This window comes from Salvia splendens, chromosome 2, assembly GCF_004379255.2.
Source record: "Salvia splendens isolate huo1 chromosome 2, SspV2, whole genome shotgun sequence".
Classification (NCBI taxonomy): domain Eukaryota; kingdom Viridiplantae; phylum Streptophyta; class Magnoliopsida; order Lamiales; family Lamiaceae; genus Salvia; species Salvia splendens.
In genome coordinates this window covers 28344669-28365827 of record NC_056033.1, presented here as the reverse complement: position 1 = coordinate 28365827, position 21159 = coordinate 28344669, and the positions used below count along the sequence as shown (strand labels likewise).

The window sequence follows — 21159 nt, the reverse complement described above, 5'->3', positions numbered from 1 at the left end:
AACGGCAAATACCCAAATCGACAAAACAGTCGACAATGTCAACAGCCGGAAACCTAACCTCCACCATCATCCCCAAAACCAAAGATTTAAACAGCAACAACAAATGCTCTTATACTATACAAAATGTCAGTAACACAATTTCTACCAAAAATTCCGACAAAAATGACACCACTTTCTGAGAGGTTCACTACATGCATCATGTTGAACCTCGCAATTCATGAAAAAATAAAGCGAAATCTAGTGCCTGACACAATCTAAGCAAAAAACCCAAAGGTTCATAATGTCACCGGCTAAAAACCCTAATACTCAGCCATAAACCTTACCTCCGGAAGACTCTCCTGCCGCTTGACCCGCTCTCCTCGTAAAACACATCTCACCGGAGATTTTGCCGCGACAACACTGACGAGGAATTCCAGTGGGCTGGGATACTTGAAGCTCGGCAATTGAGAATGGTCGATCGTCGATGCCTTCGAGTGGAGGAAAGGGGGAGAGATGAAAAGTCAATTGGGGATGAATGTTGAATTGGCGTAACCAACGGGATTATAATCACAACTACACGCATAATTATGTGACCAGCTTAGTTAGAACTCTAAATTACCCTTAGTGAGCAATTAAATAGGTAATGTTGACATTAGATTAACGATCTAATATAAACCGTAGATTATATTATATAAATGTGTAGGATTAGAGTTTGCATAGTTTGTATCTTAGGGGGTTTGTATTTTATCATGACCCTATATATATATATATATATATATATATATATATTCCATTCTTCAAAAACTGTCTGATTCACTCTTCAATTTTCAATGCATTGTATTGAAAAAGAAATATATTTCACATGTTAAATGCATATTTAAAACCTTTCATGATTATCAACTTAAAAATATCTATAAAATTCATGTTTTTTAAGAAAAATTAAATATAATAATGCAGTTTTGAAAAAATACTATTTGTGATCCATTATTTACATTCTTTGTCATTTGTCCCTGAAAAAAAACGGTATATAGTCAATATGTGTGAACATAATATTGAGATGCAGAAAATGACAGAAAGTGGGCATCATACTAAACCTTGAAATTCATTTCTCTAAAGAAAATGGAGAAAGAGGCAGTAATTAATTGAAATCTAGTTGTACATATAATTGCATAATCTGGTAAATCATTATAATTATGATATGCTATCCACCAAAGATTAACATCTGCTTTGATCTTCAAAGCAGTTCTAATTGTTTGTAATATACATTATGCTTACTTTGCTGAAATAGGTTATATAAAATAAATACATATATGATAGAAATGATAGTAGGTGTAGTAATTAATGTGCACCCATTACATAAAATTTGAAACCTTTGATAAAATGGCTAATTTTTAAAAGTTCATATACTAACTAATTAGCGCTGAATTGGTGTTTGAGCTGTTAATTTAGCAGTAGTGGAGGAAAATAACGCCGTAGACGACTTCGATTTCTCTGATTCTGGTCAAGCGCTGAGATTCAGAGGATTTAGGTTTCGTCGCAGATTTTGTGTTTGAGGGGCTGAAGTTCGCAGAAGTGGAGGAAAATAACTCCATAAACGGCTTCTGTTTCTTCGATTTTATCGGTTGAGGCGTAAAAGATGGAGATCGATTTAGGGTTTTGTCGATTTGGTAATGGTTATGGAATCTTCCATGATTTTTCTCTCGAACGGGGAGTAGATGTGTTCGTCGCCGATTTGCTGTGGGGTGGAGTTTTTTCGCCGTCGCCGGTGGCGTTTGTTGCGGTTAGCTGCAAAGTCGTAATGTCGGTGCTTAGAATGAAAATTGCTATTTATATTTTCGTTAAATTATGTTATTAAATCATAATGTTGATTAATTATATTGATTAATTGTAGTTTGTTATTGTTAATTGAGTAAGTTTAATGAATATCGTTTGGGCTCCTTCCTTCTTTTTCAAAATTGGGCCATTGAAAAAAAACAGTTTATGTATTGGACCCGTTTCAGATTAATGGAAATATTTGGGTTCTCATTTGTTTTTTATGTGGGCTTCCCTGAAGAATTTAATTAGGCTGTTTTTAATATGATGATATTTTTTGGCCTAGAAGTTCAACTTTTTTTGTGATCATTATTATTGTAACTCTCTACCATTATAATTATAAATTGTAGTTGATAGGATTTTCTATTGTTTTCGCATTTTTATAATAGTCGTGCAAATTTCTTAATTCTTCCTAAATCGCGAAAGTTTATAAAGAGTTTATTTCTTTTTGGCAAAAAATAAAATATCCAATCACTCTTACTTTATTTCATCATCCACTTTACTCTCTCTTTCTCTTTCCTGCTTTTTTCTTTTTCCTATTTTTTTTACTTTCATTTAACCTATTCAACACAATTTCTTAATCTTTGTGCCCAAAATTTCAGTACCACCTTAGTTGAGACGGAGGCAGTATAATTTTTGTTTGTGTAGTTGACGTTGGGGTATCTGTTCAGTGTCCTATAATTATAGTGATAGTGGTACTACTCATCAAGGTGTATTTTTTTTATTCACTGAGAATAAACACCATTGTTATTCTCTTTAGTTTCATCTTATTTTCTTTATTGTTCAACATCTGTTTCAAAATCGTTTGGCCCGTGCATAGCATCGGTGTTAACACTAGTTTGTTTAAGAGCATCCGCAATGGCGCCCGTCCCGGCGGACGTCCGACCGGCGTGCCAGACGTCCGCGCGGGACGTCCGCCATTGTGCAAAGGTGACCGGATACGGACGTCCCCAGCAGACACCGGAGTTTCGCGGCGTTCTCGCGACGTCCGCCATTGCGTTGACCCCACGGACGTCCGCGCGGACGTCCAGATTATTTTATATTTTTTTTCAAAAATTCTATAAATACGGCTCGTTGAATTTCATTTCATTCGCACCACTTGTATTAACGAGTATCTCTCTCTATGTTTCATATATATCCAGAAAGGCTGGTAGTGGTAGTGGTAGTGGTTTTGGTGCGGGTGGTAGTGGTGGGGTATGATGACATTATGAGGCGAATTCATGCACGTGTGCGGGAGGCAGCGGAGAGGGAGATACATGCGGCCTTGGCGCCGGTGGTACCTCGACCCATCCATCGTCGATCTATAGTACCCCGGGACCACCTCGCTGCACACCGTCAGTTGTACGAGGATTACTTCGCTCCTGAGCCACGATTTGGGGAGAACGTGTTCCAGAGACGTTTTAGGATGCATCGTCCGCTCTTTCTGCGTATCGTGGGCGCTTTAGAGCGTCGATACGGGTATTTCAGGGTGCGGGAGGATGCGGTTGGTAAACCCGGCCACACGCCAATTCAGAAGTGCACTGCAGCAATGAGGCAGCTGGCATACGGAGGCACGGCCGACATGTTCGATGAGTACCTCCACATCGGCGAGACGACTGCCTGCGATTGCCTTAAGTATTTTTGTCAAGGCGTTAGGGAGATATTCGGGGATAGGTATCTTCGGAAGCCTACCCTCGAAGATTGTCAGGCCCTGCTGGATATGCATAGGACTCGGCACGGGTTTCCGGGGATGCTAGGCAGCATAGATTGTATGCATTGGGAGTGGAAGAACTGCCCCGCTGCCTGGAAAGGGGTGTACATTACGGGTTTCAAGGGCAAGAATCTCACGATGATCCTTGAAGCGGTAGCTGACTACCGGCTATGGATTTGGCATGCCTATTTTGGAGTAACCGGGTCGAACAACAACATCAACGTCCTCCAGTCGTCGCCCCTTTTCAACGACCAGTGCATGGGCGTCGGTCCGGCCGTCAATTTCGTCGCCAACGACAACCAGCACAACATGAACTATTATTTGGCTGATGGGATATACCATATGTGGCCCGTCTTTGTGAAGACGATCAGATGCCCAACAGAAGAAAAGAAGGTATATTTTGCGGGTCGTCAGAAGGCAGCGCGCAAGGATGTGGAGCGGGCATTTGGTGTGCTCCACAGTCGATGGACGGCAGTGAAGGGTCCATCACGGCTGTGGTATGCTGAGAGCATCGCCGATATCATGTACACATGTATTATCATGCATAACATGATTATCGAAGATGAAGGTCCAGCACTGACGGATTTGGCCAATGATGATGCTGATGTTGCGGGTCCAAGCCACGGCGTTGCCACCGGCAATGTACGTATGTGTATACCCCATGACGAGGTCGAGCGAGTCCGTGCATTTGCCGACATGTGCCAAAAACAAGCTCATATTCGACTCCAAAACGATATAATTGAAGAAGTATGGCAGCGGAGGGGTCGTCGTTGATGAAATTTTTATTTGTTGAAATGTACTTTTTTTGGTTTTTTTTGAAATGTACCTTTCTTTTTTTATTTAATGAAATTTTTATTTCCGTAAATTATTAAATTCCGTAAATTATTTAATTTTAATTCCGTAAATTATTTAATTCCGTAAATTATTAAATTTGGTGAATTTGAGAATTTTTATTAATGTGGGAAGTCCGTCGGGATGTCCGCTACTGTGCAGTGAGAAGTCCTTATGACGTGACAGTGCAGTGGGAAGTCCTTATGACGTGACAGAATATGTTTTTAGGATGTCCCGGGGATATCCGTCGGGACACCTGTACCATTGTGGATGCCCTAAAGTTGAATGAAACCCATATGAATAAAGAGGTTTTCTCATTAATTAATCTACTGTTTAGCTGGCCTTGCCGGAAATAGTCGAATAGCCTACTTGGGCTAGAATTTCATAGTAGAGCCCAAACGGACTCTTATCCAATCAGAACAACGATAAAGTAGCTATAGTTTTATCATCGGAAGTTCGGAACACTAAGCTCTCCCGTTTTCTCTGCAATGGCTTCTCTACTCAACTCAGCCTCTTCACTGCAATTATCTTCCAACTACGGTGCATTCAATTCGCAGCGAAATCGACGGCTGGCGGTCAATCCGTGCTCTACTTCCGTACATAGTAAGCTTATTTTTCCAAATAAATATACTTGATTGCTGTTTTGAGCGATTGCGTTGTGCGCATCTTCTCTGAGTCTTTTATGTACTAATTTGGTGCGCATTGAGTTTGCTAGTGCGGAGACTTGTAGTTAGAGCTACTGAGACCGATACAGACAAAGGTATGGTTAATTTACTTTTTTCGTTATTTTTATGTGTTTTTGAATGGTTTAAATTGGTTGCATATGGATTTAGGTTTAAATGTTTTGTTGAGATTTTTTGGTTGATGTGTGGTAGTTGGAGCCAAGGTACCAGATAAGGCACCGGCTGATAAGGGTTCAAGCTTTAATCAGATTCTCGGTATTAAAGGAGCTAAGCAGGAAACTGTAAGTCTATTTATGAACTGTGGATTTATTGATTTTGATACTGAGATTGGAGGCAATGAGTGTTGTATAGAGTACGGGAGTTTTCTCTTGATTTTTTGGTCTTTTGCTGATACACTTTAGTGATAATTTTTAGGATAAATGGAAGATTCGAGTTCAGCTGATGAAACCTGTTACATGGCCTCCTCTTGTTTGGGGTGTAGTCTGTGGAGCTGCTGCATCGGGTAATTTCTATCACTGGCAGGGTTTTATAATGCGAGTTTGGCATTGGGACCAATTCATATTAACTATTACTCCTGCTACAGTTTGTAGATTTATTGCACTGTGTATTCTCCTCACGTATTGTCATGTATATATAATCATTTACTGGTGCAGGCAGTTAATAGTAGTCATTGTGTTGTGTCATAAGCTTATTTCAAAAGCCTGACATATAGTGTGCATAAACTGAAATTTAATGAATAATTATGTTCCTTAATCCTCAAATAATGAGTTAACCATCCATTTTCACGATGATATAACATATTTAGTGCTGTCTGCATCTTATGCAATTACCCTGACTTTCTCACAGGCAATTTCCATTGGACTCCGGAAGATGTAGCTAAATCAGTAGTTTGCATGCTTATGTCTGGACCTTGCCTGACTGGTTATACACAGGTATTACCGATATTAATTAGATGTTGCTAATTATGGAATTTCTATATCTGCTCTAGTATCCACATTGTCTATGTATTTATTGTATTTCAACTTGTAGACAATAAATGATTGGTATGATAGAGAGATCGATGCTATCAACGAGCCCTATCGTCCAATACCATCAGGAGCAGTATCTGAGAATGAGGTACTTTACATATGAAGTTGTTCTGTGGTATGAAATGATCTTGTTCTCCAATACTAAATACATATCATCAGGTGATTACACAAATATGGGTGCTGCTCCTGGCAGGCCTTGGGTTGGCTGGTCTGTTAGATGTGTGGGTAGGTCTTCAAAAGGATAGTTCTTTACTTTCAAATGATGTAGAATCTTTCCTAATTGCTTTTTCTATACAGGCAGGGCATAATTTCCCAGTGATATTTTACCTTGCCCTTGGCGGATCCTTGTTATCCTATATATATTCAGCTCCACCCTTAAAGGTGTTCACCTCATCTTCGACCTTAATTTATACACTGAAGTTTGAAATTTTGGAGAGGGATGAATAAGTAGAATTCCTGTTTTGCAGCTAAAACAAAATGGATGGATCGGCAATTTCGCCCTAGGAGCAAGCTACATTAGTTTGCCTTGGTATTTTCTCAACTTTGAGTTTTGTATAATGTGTGTTGGAAGTATTAAAGTTCTCTGGATAGATACAAGTATTTCAAAAGTGAAATTAAGTGTGGAGTTTAAATATACAATGAAGACTAGTCGCCACTTTGGAATGAACAGTTAATTAGTCAGTGGTTTATTTTTTTGTGGATAATAATTGCCTACATTTGAAATTAATGTGTAATTCATCATTTGTGTAAGATGTGAGTGCAATTTTTCCGGACATAATAGTCATAATTTATGTCAAACTCATTTGTATGTCGTATAATGTTCAAAATTCTCGGACATATGCTACTTAACACTTTGAATATATCAATCTTAGGTGGGCTGGTCAAGCGTTGTTTGGAACCCTTACACCAGACATTATTGTTCTAACACTGCTCTACAGTATAGCCGGTGTACGCGATACCTCTTTTTTCTATCTCTGCATTTATGTGCTTCTTAATTGAGATGAACTCTTACATAAATTCTGCTTTTCTGAACCTTAGCTGGGCATAGCAATTGTAAATGATTTCAAGAGTGTTGAAGGAGACCGAAAAATGGGACTGCAGGTAACTTTTACAGATTGGTTTGATAAATTTGCATGGAATCCTGATGAACATACATACTTGGATTCAGGGAAGCAAATACTTGTAGTCTTACTAATTCAATATATACAGTCGCTCCCAGTGGCTTTTGGCTCCGAGACTGCAAAATGGATCTGTGTTGGTGCTATCGACATAACTCAGATATCTGTGGCTGGTAAATGCTTACTATCAACTCAAAAGATAACTTTTGGTGAAGGTATCTCATGACAAGCTTCTGTTTTTTCCATTGCAGGATATCTTCTAGGTTCTGGTAAACCATTGTATGCTTTAGCACTTCTAGGGTTAATCGCCCCTCAAGTATTTTTTCAGGTAGTGATGGTTGAGACCGATCTTTATTCTGGATTCATTCCTTGAATAATTCCTTAAGTTAGAGTGGGAAATAATGTTTATAATTCGATAATGATCAATATATTTGCATATTTTCTCTGTTAGACTGTCATATGCTGCTCTAACTAGTGAATTTGACTTCCATCTAACACAGTTCAAGTACTTCCTCAAAGACCCAGTGAAATATGATGTCAAGTATCAGGTAGATATTATTTCTTCGTATAGTATGATTCATGAATATAACAAGCATGAAAAGCAGTTGAACCTCCGAACGTTTGTGTATTTAGTACATGTATTTGATTAGCTACATATTCTATTTCAGGCTAGTGCACAGCCATTTCTTATACTTGGTCTATTAGTCACTGCATTAGCAACTAGCTCGTCTTAGAGCGATGAATCCAGGTAACAGTCTCGGCCTGAATTTTATAGACTATCTAGTAGGTTATTTTCGTTCTCGTAGAAGAAAGGTCTTGTTTATGCAGCAGGATCTACTTCTCCTGTTGTAGAGTGAACTTCATGTCAGTCTTGTTATAGGGCCCTTTATCAAATTTGATAACAATATTATTCGAAAACTATCAACAATATTATTCGAAAACTATCATGTGGATCCTTTGTAAGTTGCGCTACATTTTCGTGATTGAAAATTTGATGCAAGTCAACAATATCCAGATCCATCCAAGCGACTCGTTTTTTTGGTTATTGTTTGATAGAAGGTTCCTGTAAATAAGCAGCATTTTTACCTGTCCATGCTATCTGTGTGTAGTTATATACACCACAGCACGGGCTTTCGATGCTGCCAGCTTGAAGTTCCTCTTTGTATAGAAGTCGTCGATGAGTTCTGAACTCATCCTTTTTAAGTAACTGGAATTATATTACGTACTGTGTGATCTTCTTGTTACTAAATTAGTGATTACTTTTAAACACAAATCAATAATCTAACACGATCCACCATTTTTCTTTAAATAAACTGAAATACTAGTCTTACAATAAGGACAGAGTTGGTGGCTGGAATTTTAACTCATTATTTTCTTTAACAATGAGATGTATCACCTTCAAAGGAATTGCAGTTCTATATAAGAAAGTCCAAAATTCGAATATAAACTTTTTGAACATCATTAAAATTATAAAAATGGTATGATACAAAGTCCCCAAAAATCCATTTATTTTTGTCCTGATCTATTTTGATTCATAACTAAACTCTAATTATGGAAGATATTTTCTTGATCCTCATTATTATTGATTCTTGTCTTTATTAACAATTATACTACTCCTTTCTCCCATATAAGATGATATGTTTCTTTTTTTGCATTTGTTTTAAGAAAATAATATCCTAATAATAATAAAAGTGGAGAAAAAGTAAAGTATGAGAGAATAATGTAGAGCGTTTCATCCTAGATGGAACGGAGTGAGTAGTGCAATTTACAAATGCTACTAGCTAGTAAAGACTTTCTTTTCGGAGGAAGATAGTTTAGGAGGCGGCACATTAATTAAATAGAATTTGGTAAAGTAACAGACAGTTGTAGACTTAATTTTGTCCTTGAACCAGATGAAATGACAACTTCGTACTCAATTAATTTGGTTGGTGATGGATTAATGAATGCAGTTATAAAATATGGCCTGAAGGTAGCCACTTCTAACTACAAGGTCCAACCTCATAGCTAAGAATAATATGCTATCCAATTCCCATTAAAGAGAACTACGTACTACTATCTCGATCTAATTGGATTTTAGGGTGTGTTTGAGACCATGGAATTGGAGGTGTGGAATTGGAATTGGAATTGGAATTGGAATTGGAATTGGAATTGGAATTGGAACCTTCAATTCCAAATCCAATGTTTAGTATCACAAAAATGTTTGGATTTGGAATTGAATTGCAATTCCAAATCTTCCAATTCCACAATTTGATTTCCATATCAAAAGTAGAAAATTTTGAATTCCAAATAGTCATAAAATTAGATAAATTCACTATATATCCACAACACACACTTCACACACTATACATATTTTACACACTACACATAGTTCACACACTACACATTTCACACACCACACACATTTCACACACTTCACACATTTCACATACTACACACATTACATACACTTCACACACTTCACACACTACACACATTTCACACACTTCAAACACTACACGCACTACACACATTTCACACACTACACATATTTCACACTACACACATATCATACATTTCACATACTACACACATTTCACACACTACACACACCACACACATTTCACTCACTTCACACACTACACACACTACACACATTGCACACACTGCACACACTACATGCATTTCAAGCATTCGATTTTTGGATTTTTTTTTGTTTTTAGACTTTTCGATCCAAACCGAACCAACTCAAAAAATTAAAATTTTCAAAAAGTTTAAACTGAACTAACCAAAAACCTAAAAAACTGAACCAAATTTGAAATTTCAGTTTGTGAATAGTGTGTGTGTATAGTGTGTTATTTTATGTATAGTGTGTGTATTTTGTGTAAAATGTGTGTATTGTGTGTTTTGTGTGTAATGTGTGTAGTATGTATACTTTGTGTATAGTGCATGTAGTATGTTTATTTTATGCGTAGCATGCGTGTAGAGTGTGCAATGTGTGAAGTGTTTTTTTATAAAGGTAAAAAAGAAAAAAATATGGAACGTCTGTCATTTAATATACTAGTAACTAGTAGTTTTATACAATATGAGCAAAATGTGAAATCTATTTTATCTAAACTAATACTCTCTCCGTCCACAAAAAATAGAGCACATTTGCCATTTTTAGTTGTCCACGAAAAATAGAGCACATTTATAAAATGAAAGTTTTGAATAACTTCTCTCTTACTTTTTTCCCTTCTCTCTTACTAATAATATGAACCACACATTCAACTAACACTACTTCTCTCTTACTAATAATATGGACCTCACATTCCACTAACATTACTCATCTCTTACTTTTTTTCCTTCTCTCTTACTTCACCAATTCAACATTAAAACTCGTGTCATTGACAATGTGTCCTATTTTTCATGGACGGAGGGAGTAAAAGATAGTAAATAAATATGTATTTGGATAGTCCAAAAATAAAATATGAGATGAATAATAGTACAAAATATTAATCAATAATGTTATTATACAAATAAAAATAATGAAATTACTAAATATATATTAGTAATAAATAAATTAATTGATACAATATATTACTCCTAAAAATAATAAAATAATACTAGTAAAATGTTGAATAGTACGGTAATTGATTTTGAAACATTTTTCAAGAATAACAAATATTAGTAATATATTCCTAAACTAATAATCACACAAAATAAGAAATGGGATTTAAATGTTATCTTTGTTACCACGGTCATAATTATATTTCCTATTCAACACCGTCATTTCTCTTCCCTCACTCTGTCTCCTCTATTTCTCCTGCAGCATCTTCTTTCTCAAGCTTTCTGTCTCTGTAAAAAAAATAAAGCACAAAATCACTATTGGCGATTCTAAAGAGGGCGGCACCGGCCAAGCCCCCGCTGGAGCGGCGGCTTGGCCTATGCTATCTCCGTACCTGCGTGGCATCATCATACTTTTGTGTTCTATTTACCTTAAATCTCCATTTTACTTCCATTTTTTATTTCTTAATGATGCCAGTAGAGTTATATTTTTAACAAACCTCGTCTAATCATGATTTATAAAAATGAGTAATTTCATTCTTTCATATAACACGAAAACCAAGCATAATTATTATAGGGATACGTTCAATATAATTTGGTCATCTAATTTGTTTGCCAAATAAATAATTGTACTTTTATTTGGGAAGTTTAATATGACCGCTTTTAATTTCCAAGTAATATAAGATTATTAAAATTGCGTAATTAAAAATTATAAAATGAACTTGAATACCAAATAACATATTTTTTTGGGATATAATTAAATGAAAACTACTTTATGTGTCGGCTAATAAAAGTCTCATTTTTATATTTAAATTTATAGTTTAAAGGTTTGAACAAATGGCTAAAGTAAATAGATCGAGAAAGTACATTCGAGGCTAACACAATAAAGGGGAATAACTATCTTAGTTCGGGTTACTTTTTCACATGACTTCTATCTCCTAATTATTTTTTCAATGCTTTCACTGACCGAGGAATTGCTCACTAACCTATCATCCATACAAGACGCATATTTAGTAGGCTATAGATTAGCTTCTAACACGGTTCAACGCAAAGGATCCATCCTTGATTTATCTCATAATCGGTTTTAGTCCGAATGTTGTGGAAGATTTATTTGATTTTACGGCTGATATTGACCGGTTTAGTCGGCTTATGACAATTGTCGAATTTAGAGAATGACGACATGTAAATCATTACAAGGAAGATATCTGATGTTAGTGTTGTTAGCAAATTTTTGCAAGCATGATGTAGATAGTGCAGAGATTTCTCAATGTTCTTATTGTTGGCCAATTCGAACCAATTTTTCGTTGTATTTTTTGTTAGGTTTTGAAGGATATGTTGAATATGTAATGGTACCCAACTAATAATTACGTGTTCAGGTTAACTTGTTTTGGAATATTGGGCATTAGAGCATCCACAAAGGGGCGCCCGAAGGCGCGCCCAATGCGTGCCATCGTCCTCGGGCGCGCCATCGGGCACCATTGTGGGTGCCCGGACGATGCGACGCCCTAAGCCCATGCCGTATGCTTCGTCCGCGGTAGAAGCGCGCCCGATAGGCCATCGGGCGCGCCATCGTCCGCGCCATTGTAGGCGACGCGGACGATAGTGCGCCCGATGGCACGCTTTTTTTATTTTTTTTAATGCTAAATTCGAAAAATTTGTTTAAATACCTTCTACCCCACATTCATTTGTAACATTTCATTTCACGATTCCACTCTCGAAACTCACATTTACTACGAAATGGATTCAAGTCCCAATAGTCCGATGTTTGAGGGTGATGCCCGTTGGCCGGGTACAGAACCCGACGAATATCGGTCGTTCGACGCCAACGCGCAGTACGATCCCGCATTCAATACGGATTCGTACGGTTTGTCTAACATAGAGCCATCTCCAACCCGACCCGTCGCCCCCTCCCGCCGCGCCACCGCCACCCAATCCGCCGTTGCCGGCCCCCTCCAGAAAAAAGCGGATCCGGCACCGGGCGTACAAGGTGCCACCTCCGAAAACGAATGAAGAGTACGCCCCCGGGGAGGACGAACTACCAACCGGATGAAACCCTCGTCTTGGCGAGGTGTTAGGTGGATATTTCAGAGGACCCGGTATTCGTGAACAACCAGAAGCAGCTTGCGTACTGGGAGCGCATGGCCGAGCGCTACAATAAGGCGAAGCCGTCGAGCGCGTACAAGCGTCATAGGGAGCAGCTCCGCAAGCACTGGGACCAGGTGAAGAAGCAAGTCAACCTGTTCGCGGCGAAGTACGAGAAGTGCTCGAGGGAGCAGGGAAGCGGCGAGAGCTTGAGCGATGTGCGCGATAGAGCGCTGTTGTCGTACCAGTCCATGTACGGCGACTTCAAGCATTTCAACATCTGGGCTCTCTTGAGGGACAAAGTTGGATTCTGCACACTGGTGCGACAAAGAGGACGAAGACCACTGAAGCTGGTGGTTACACGAGCAGCAAAAGCGGAACTCGTCCGGTGAACCTCAACCAGACGTACGCGGAGGATGAGAGTTCCGGCACACCGATGTCCTCCCGGCGTCAAGGCTGCGAAGAACAAGGGGAAGGTGACAGCGATGGCGACATCATCCTCGACCGTCGCCGCCCCATTGCCGATCCCGGTCCCGACGGCCGCAGCGTATGTGGAGTTGGCAACAACCTCGATGGCGCGGACGTTGTTGCAGACGCACAAGGCCCTCGAGAAGTGTACGGACCCCGCCAAAGCCGAATACCTCCGGGGGTTGATCGATGAGCTGCGCCGGAAGTTGGGAATTTCGTAGATTTTAGCCAACTTGAATCGTGTAACTTTTGTTTAATCAATGCAGTCTTCGCCGGTTTTTATTTAATCGTTGCCTTTTTTAATTAGTTTGCATTATATATTTTGAAAACATTTAAATTAATTAACTAAACAATAGTAAAACCTATAGGGCGCCCTTTAGGGCGCGCGCCTTAGGGCGCCCCATTGCTAATGCTCTTAAGTCTCGATTCCAAAAATGTCTTTAATACTCTTTAATCCAAGGTTGTCATTAGAATTTCTACGGAATATGCAATTACCATTAACAAAAGTAAAAATTGATCGAATACTTATGTTGGATTATTTTTATCCACGGACAATTAAATGTTTATGGATAAGAATCAATAGTCATAAAAATTTGAAGATTTTAGTTTATAATAATAATATTGATAGCACTTATCATTTTAGTGTTATTGCTTATAAGAAAATTTTTCAAAACTTATGAGTATTTTATCTTGTGAAGTTATATTCTTATTTATGTGTATTTTTTTTTCTTTTGTTTTTCACTTATGAACTTTGTTTAATTAAGTGTTATAAGTTGTGCACTAATTAATTTGTATTAATTGTGTTTTAGTATGCCATGATTGTCCTGTTTGTATTAGATATTTTAAAGTGTTTCAATTAATATTTTTTATGTTTTTTTAATTTCATTAAATTAGCTGAAATATTTTTTTATTTATCTAATAGTAAAATATTATTGTACAAATTTTTAAAACTTAATGTAATAATATCAGTTCTTATTTTCATTAACTTATTATAATATGTAATTAATACGTAAAAGTTATATTATGACCCCTGCATAACATGAATGATGATACTAGTTGCGTATTATGCAGTATTAGGCCATCCACAATAGGAATAGCCCAGCAATAGCCCAGCCATAGCCTAGCCACTACCACATCATCAGCACTAAAAATCCTCCTGTCACATCATAAATAGCCCAGCCATAGCCTAGCCACATCATAAATAGCCCAGCCACATCAATAGCCACATCACTAATAACAATTATATAAAATGACATAATTAACAATCACACAATATACGGAATTTAATTTACGAGACATATACGGGAAAAGTTTAATAATACTATTAAAATTTTAAAAAGTACAATAATTTAAAAAAATACATTAATTTTAAAAAAAATACATTAATAAAAAAGAGTGACAATTCACTCCTCGTCTCCGTCGTCGCCGCCTCCGTCGCTGTCGCCTCCGTCGCCCCCATCGCCGCCGCCACCATCGCCGTCGCCTCCGCCGCCTACGCCGCTGCCGCCGCCACCGGTCTCCCTCCGTATAGCCTCCAACTCGTCCTGCAGGCTCATGAGCAAGGTTTGAAGCACGCTCTTCTACACGGGATCCGTCGCCACCCGCCATTCGGCCATCGTCTTGATCAACTGAGCGCGCGTTTGGGCGCGAGCGAAGAATTTGAGCTCCTGGGTGGATTGGCCAAGGGGGGATGCCGACTGGACCTCCTGGGAAGCCCCGGTGTTCCCTCTCGCCGCCTGCTGAGCGCGCTTGCGCCCAATCGGGCGAGGTCGGCCACCGACCGAACGCGGCGTGGGGAACTCCTGCGTCGTCTCGGGGAGGTCGTGGGAACCTCCGCTGCTGCCGCTGTAATCGCCGGTGTAGTTCAGTCGTTGCTTCTTCGGCCAGCCAGAGTCGACACCTACTCGGAACTTCTCGGACTCGCTCAGTACAAGATAGCAGTTCCAGTAGGTGAAGTCCTTGTATAAACCCTTCAGTGGGAAGGCTTTCTCCGCTATTCTCCTGCAGTCATCCTCCGTTTGGCCACTGCTCATCATGCGGAGTGCGTTGGTGTACAAACCCGAAAATCAGAAGACCGCCGCCCTGATTCGGTTCCAGCCCTTCCGGCAATCCTCTCCGTTGCGGGGCCTCCCCTCCGGGCAAAATCTCTGGTAGGCTGCTGCTATCTTGCCCCACATGTTGACGATCCTTTGCTCGTTCGAAACGAGAGGATCGTCGCAAACACTCACCCACGCCTTGCTGAGCGCGGCGTTCTCGTCGTCCGTCCACCTCCTCCGTACCTCCTCCTCACCCGGCTGCGACGACTCGCCGACCTTCTTCTTGCCCTTCTTCTTTGGGGCGCCACGCCCCGGCACTGCCCCCCCCACCTTGAACTAGAGTCTCCGGAGCTCCGAGAGTATCAAACCCCAACTCATCTAAGGAGAAACTATCAAACCCCAAGGGTGTTTGGGTCGATGTGTGCGAAGACCCAGTCGAAAAATCAAAACTGGGGCGATAGACATCCCCCGCCGTCGCCGGGGACCCCCCAGGAGTCCCCTGTGTAGCCGGTACGACCCCCGGAGTCCCCTGTGTAGCCGGTACGACCCCCGGAGTCCACTGTGTCGCCGGTACGACCCCCGGAGTACACTGTGTCGCCGGTGCTCCCCCGGGCATCATCTGCATCCCGGGTACCCACCCCGATATCGGCGGAAACCCCCCCGGCGGACTCCCCCCCATTGGGGCCCCGGGCATCATCTGCTGCCACGGGTACATGTTGTAGTACCCAGGCACCTGACCCCATCCACTTCCCACAGAGATCGTCGGAGTTTGTGACCCGCTACTCCCGGAACTAGGCTCGTTGTTGAGATCCATTTCCCGTTGTTGATCTTGAACAGAAATTAAGATAGAGAGAGTACTCGTTAAAACAAGTGGTGCGAATGAAAATGACGAGCAAAGCGCGTATATATAGTGTTTCGGAAAAAAAAAATAATTTTCGCGCTAGGCGGTGCGCTGGGCGATCCGGACGCTGCAATAGCGCCGAACGGACCGCCCAGCCGACCGCCCAGCGCCACGCGACCGCCCAGCGCTGCGCGATTTCTCTCTCCAATCGCCCGCTGGGCGGCTGCAATAGATCGCCCAGCGAACCGCCCAGCGCCGGCGCTCGGCTGGGCGGTCGCTGGGCGGTTATTGTGGATGGCCTTATGCATGAGTTAAAGGAGAAGCAAAAGAAATATAAATTTAAAATAGTGGAATAAGAAAAAAATACAGAACAGAAAGGAGAGAGATGATTGCATATAAAAGAAATGGACTAAAATAGTCTTAAAAGTTAAATAATATTTCGAATTAATAAATTTTAAAAAATATTATATCAAAATTAAAAGATGTGTGACAATAATTTTCAAAAACAGCGGCCATATAAAAGATTATGGCAAAATTTAAGAATAAAACTCTTTTATTAATTCTTATATACATTTCGCTTACTATGTCTGGTATGTAAATAATGATAATTAATTACTCTCTCAGTCCCGGATAATTGGTCCCATTTTTCCATTTCGATCCGTCTCACATAATTTGTCCCATTTCACTTTTACCATTTTTGGTAGTGGACCTCATATTCCACTAACTAATTCTTACTCTCATTTTATTATAAAACTAATATATAAAAGTAGGACCCACATTGCACTAACTTTTTCAACTCACTTTTCATTACTTTTTTTAAAATCTATGCCCGGTCAAAATGAGACGAATTATCCGAGACGGAGGGAGTATATAGCTACTGAAAAATGAAAAGAAAAGAAAAGGGAAGGCAATGATGTTTCACCTTCACACAGAAAAATGAATAAAACAAAAAGTTGTACAGTTCAGTTGTAACGCCAAAATCGATTTCATATAAATTAGATAATTTCACAAACCTCAGTGCCGCCTTCAAACCCTACCCCTCTCCCACTCACTAATTAAACCCTAATTCTTAGCTCCCGAGAAATCTCAATTGGTAAACTTTCTATTTCAAATTTTGTCAAATTGCTCGACGATTATATCTTTTTCATCGCGTTGTGTTGTTGTTGCATGTCGTCTTTGAAGCGGAAGTGCGAAACAATGTCGGATGAAGAAAGAGAGGAGCAGGAGTTGGATCTCACCAATTCCGAAGTAGTCACAAAATACAAAGGCGCTGCTGAAATTGTTAACAGTAATTCATCTCTCTAATTTCACTCTTGTGATGATTAATTTAATTTAATTTAGTTTAGTTTCCCGATGAATGAATGAAATGTCGATTGAATAAACGCAGAGGCGCTGCAGCTTGTGTTGGCTGAATGCAAGCCGAATGCTAAGATTGTTGACCTTTGTGAAAAAGCAGACTCGTTCATCAGAGAGTGAGTAATTTATGGTTTTTTTCTTCGATTAGAATTGAAGGATTTCGGCTGTGCTGTGAATTTCGTCTAAAATTGTGTGGTGGGATAGGCAAACGGGGAACATGTACAAGAAAGTGAAGAAGAAGATTGAAAGGGGGGTTGCATTCCCAACGTGCATTTCAGTGAATAATACAGTTTGTCATTTTTCTCCATTGAATGGTGACGAGACTGTATTGGAAGATGGGGATATTGTGAAAATGTGAGCCTTTTTCTAGCTTTATGAAATGGATTTTATTGACATCATCTTGGATATATTAGTAATGCGTTTTTGTTTATCTACAGTGATATGGGGTGTCACATTGATGGCTTTATTGCTGTAGTTGCACACACCCATGTACTTCAGCAGGGGCCAGTCACTGGGAGGGCAGCTGATGTTATTGCTGCTGCGAATACGGCTGCTGAGGTTGCGCTAAGGCTTGTTAGGCCTGGTAAAAAGGTAGTAATTCTTCTCCTAGGATTCGTTTGTGCTTTTTTATGTACTCTCTGTGTTAACTTTGGTTGTTGGGTGACCGGATTAGGGGAACAGATCCTCTGCTTTGATTAAAACACAGTGGAGGCTACAGCGTCGTTTACTCTCCAAATTTTCCTTTAATAAATTTTCTATCTTTTGACAAATATTTCTTTTCCCTCCTACTTCTCTTCACGTACATAATGGAAACTTCATAATCTCTTCGTCTAAATATGGTTTTTGATTATAGCAGCAAATTTTCAATTTTCTAACTCAATCCCAAATAAATGTCTTCTCTCTTATTCTTTTCATCGAGCAATTGGTAGGTGTTCTTTGCCGGGAATTCTTGAAGTAAATTTTGTGATTAAGTCTATCCTTGTATTATGAAGAAACATAGATAGGGAATGCAATAATATATGCATACAGTTTCTATGTCCATAAGGAGAAAGACAAAGGAAAGATAGGGAATGTGAAAAAAGTATCTGCGGTTTTTATTTGGCAGAAAGATTTGGAGAGTGATCAAAATGGCTGTCGTATCCACCACATCAGCCTATGCTGGGTTTTAATTACAGCAGAGGATCTGATCCCCCGGATTAGTATCTGTGAATGCTATATTTCTTGAATGTATTTAAAGGGTTTTAATTGCAGTCAAAGTCCTTATATTACTCCAACTACTAGCTTCCACTTGCTCATCTAATTGAGATATGATAATAAATGCTTCTTTCCCTGTCATCCATATTGAAAATTGGTGCTTACTTCCCGCCCATTCTAATAAGTTAGCGATGCACTTGGTACTTGGTAACATGATAGCTAGAGTTCCCCAATAACCATCTCTTTTGTTGTGCATTTAGTTTGGTTAACCCAATTAAGTTGTGTGGCTTTTGTTACTGACCTCCCTGCTCCCCCAAAATTAAACAACAAAAGAGGTTCCTATAGCTTTAGTATTAGTTATTGTCTAAGGGTAAACATGATTCTCTACATGATGATCAAAAACCATGAGTGATGGATCTTTGCATCCCGTGAATTTCTATATAGTCATAGTTACACTGATAGAGACGTCATTTTTCCCTTTCTCTACGGAGTAAAATAGCATGTGGTAATCAGGATTATCAATAATTTCAAAAGTTTTAGGCCACCATTTGTATAGCTGTGATGGGTAAAGGTTCTGAGATTAACTCTTCACTTCATTCTATTTGTAGAATAAAGATGTCAGCGAGGCCATTCAAAAAGTTGCTGCTGCTTATGACTGCAAGATTGTTGAAGGAGTACTAAGTCATCAAATGAAACAATTCGTGATTGATGGCAATAAGGTTGTATTAAGTGCCACTGGCCCTGATACCAGAGTTGATGATGCTGAATTCGAGGAAAATGAGGTGTATGCCATTGACATTGTTACAAGTACTGGTGAAGGCAAGGTATACATGTTGCTACTTGTTTCTTTCACATATCATTTCACCTTTATTCTTTTTGTTTCCTAATTGACGCTTATCGTACCATCTTGTTTTAAACTTATAGCCGAAATTGCTGGATGAGAAACAAACAACTATATATAAAAGGGCTGTTGACAAGAACTATCTCCTAAAGATGAAAGCATCTAGGTTCATATTCAGTGAAATCAGCCAGAAGTTCCCGATCATGCCATTCTCTGCAAGGTTTGTTGTTCAGTATAAATTGTTAGAGTCTTGAGGTTCCTAAGTGAAGATGATGAGTGGGATGAATTGTCACACAGGGCCTTGGAAGAGAAGCGTGTTCGATTGGGTATAGTAGAATGTGTCAACCATGATTTGTTACAGCCATATCCTGTACTTCACGAGAAGCCTGGTACGAACTATTTTACTCTAAAAAATGTTTCCATAATTTATCTTATGTGCTCATGTCGTAATGCGTATTCCAGGTGACCTGGTTGCACACATCAAGTTCACTGTTTTGCTTCTGCCAAATGGGTCAGATCGAGTCACCTCACATGCTCTACAGGAGCTGCAACCAACAAAAACAGTCGATGATCCTGAGATCAAAGCCTGGTTAGCATTGGGCACAAAATCGAAAAAGAAAGGTGGAGGGAAAAAGAAGAAAGGTTGGTTTGCATTCACTTAGCTTCTGTAGATTCAAATTCTTCACTGAAAATTCATTTCTTCATACAAACAATATTTTTGCAGGTAAGAAAGGTGATACAGCAGAGAACACCGAAGCTGAGCCAATGGACGAGGCTCCAAGTAGCGCAACCAGTCAAGAATGAGGAGAATTCCCGCTTGTGCTCTGTACTTTGTCAATGAAATTTTGGCCCTTCCGTTGTAATGGTTTTTTTTTTGATGAAATGTTACTCGTAACTGAGACTTGCGATAGTCCATTTTTCTATTTTTGGACTAGTTGATACTGCAATAATTTATTTAAAAAGAAAAACCTTGTTCAATTCCTTACCGTTGTATAGTCTAATTGGCTCGTGTCATATTTTATTGTTCACAAGGGGGGTGGGTGTGTTTTGGTTTTGGTTTTGGTTTTGGTTTTGGTTTTGGTTTTGGTTTTGGATATTTCTAGTACTTTAGTTATACTAATTAAAAAATGGCAAATTATACTACTGCGATTTAGGTTTCCGTTTAATTGTTGTCCTCCTTTTCATAAAAATAAGCACATTTTAAGCTGACATGAGTTTGTAGTGCACAACTAGTAAAGTAGGAAAATTTGTACTTGTATAATTTGTTTTGTTAGGCCTTTGTATAAATTTTTAGTTTATTAGATCCTTGTGACAGTTTATGTTATTTCATTAGATTATTTTATAATTTTTTTTATTTCATTAGATCCTTATACTAACATATTTTGATTTAATATGTTTTAATGGCCTTCAAAATTTAATTAACTTTAATAAAAAAAAATTCTTTTTTTTCTCATATTTATTTTAGAAATAATTCAATTGCAATATTGACTCCAAAATCATTGGCAAATAAAAAAATTATTAATATTATCTGTTATTAATCTATAAATTTATCATTTTTCAATAATTTTTGAATTGATATTGCAACTGAATTAGTTTCACTATAAATAAAAGAAAAAAAATAAATCTAATTAACCTAAGAAAAGTTGATTAAATTGTGAAATCTATAAATAAATATTTA

At 38.9% G+C, this 21159-nt stretch overlaps 2 protein-coding genes across 3 annotated transcripts; both read left to right on the top strand.

Moving 5' to 3' along the window:
- The first annotated feature begins 4647 nt into the window (after positions 1-4647).
- Positions 4648-8159, top strand: LOC121763746 (chlorophyll synthase, chloroplastic-like). The gene is made up of 15 exons (XM_042159825.1): positions 4648-4915; positions 5028-5072; positions 5188-5276; positions 5410-5497; positions 5842-5927; positions 6025-6111; positions 6183-6248; positions 6321-6404; positions 6491-6552; positions 6896-6971; positions 7062-7124; positions 7233-7314; positions 7393-7469; positions 7642-7689; positions 7810-8159. Exons 1-15 carry the CDS (start codon positions 4801-4803, stop codon positions 7873-7875), a joined length of 1134 nt encoding a protein of 377 aa, XP_042015759.1. The 5' UTR covers positions 4648-4800; the 3' UTR covers positions 7876-8159.
- An 8868-nt stretch (positions 8160-17027) lies between these two features.
- On the top strand, positions 17028-20459 carry LOC121763735 (ERBB-3 BINDING PROTEIN 1). 2 transcript variants are annotated; one of them, XM_042159812.1, is made up of 10 exons: positions 17028-17183; positions 17273-17378; positions 17478-17562; positions 17651-17800; positions 17884-18037; positions 19249-19464; positions 19565-19701; positions 19779-19870; positions 19944-20123; positions 20206-20459. In XM_042159812.1, exons 2-10 carry the CDS (start codon positions 17288-17290, stop codon positions 20283-20285), a joined length of 1185 nt encoding a protein of 394 aa, XP_042015746.1. In that variant the 5' UTR covers positions 17028-17183; positions 17273-17287; the 3' UTR covers positions 20286-20459. The 2 variants fall into 2 exon arrangements, with proteins under 2 accessions (XP_042015746.1, XP_042015738.1); XM_042159804.1 differs by lacking the exon at positions 17028-17183 and having other exon boundaries at positions 17191-17378.
- Positions 20460-21159: the final 700 nt, after the last annotated feature.

Bases quoted from the DNA above. Each gene is read 5' to 3' on its own strand.
- LOC121763735 (XM_042159804.1), top strand. From the start codon at position 17,258: ATGTCGTCTTTGAAGCGGAAGTGCGAAACAATGTCGGATGAAGAAAGA. The intron at 17,379-17,477 runs GTAATTCATCTC...GAATAAACGCAG, and splicing joins CGCTGCTGAAATTGTTAACA to AGGCGCTGCAGCTTGTGTTG. The intron at 18,038-19,248 runs GTAGTAATTCTT...TTCTATTTGTAG, and splicing joins TTGTTAGGCCTGGTAAAAAG to AATAAAGATGTCAGCGAGGC.
- LOC121763746 (XM_042159825.1), top strand. From the start codon at position 4,801: ATGGCTTCTCTACTCAACTCAGCCTCTTCACTGCAATTATCTTCCAAC. The intron at 7,125-7,232 runs GTAACTTTTACA...CAATATATACAG, and splicing joins ACCGAAAAATGGGACTGCAG to TCGCTCCCAGTGGCTTTTGG. The intron at 7,690-7,809 runs GTAGATATTATT...ATTCTATTTCAG, and splicing joins AATATGATGTCAAGTATCAG to GCTAGTGCACAGCCATTTCT.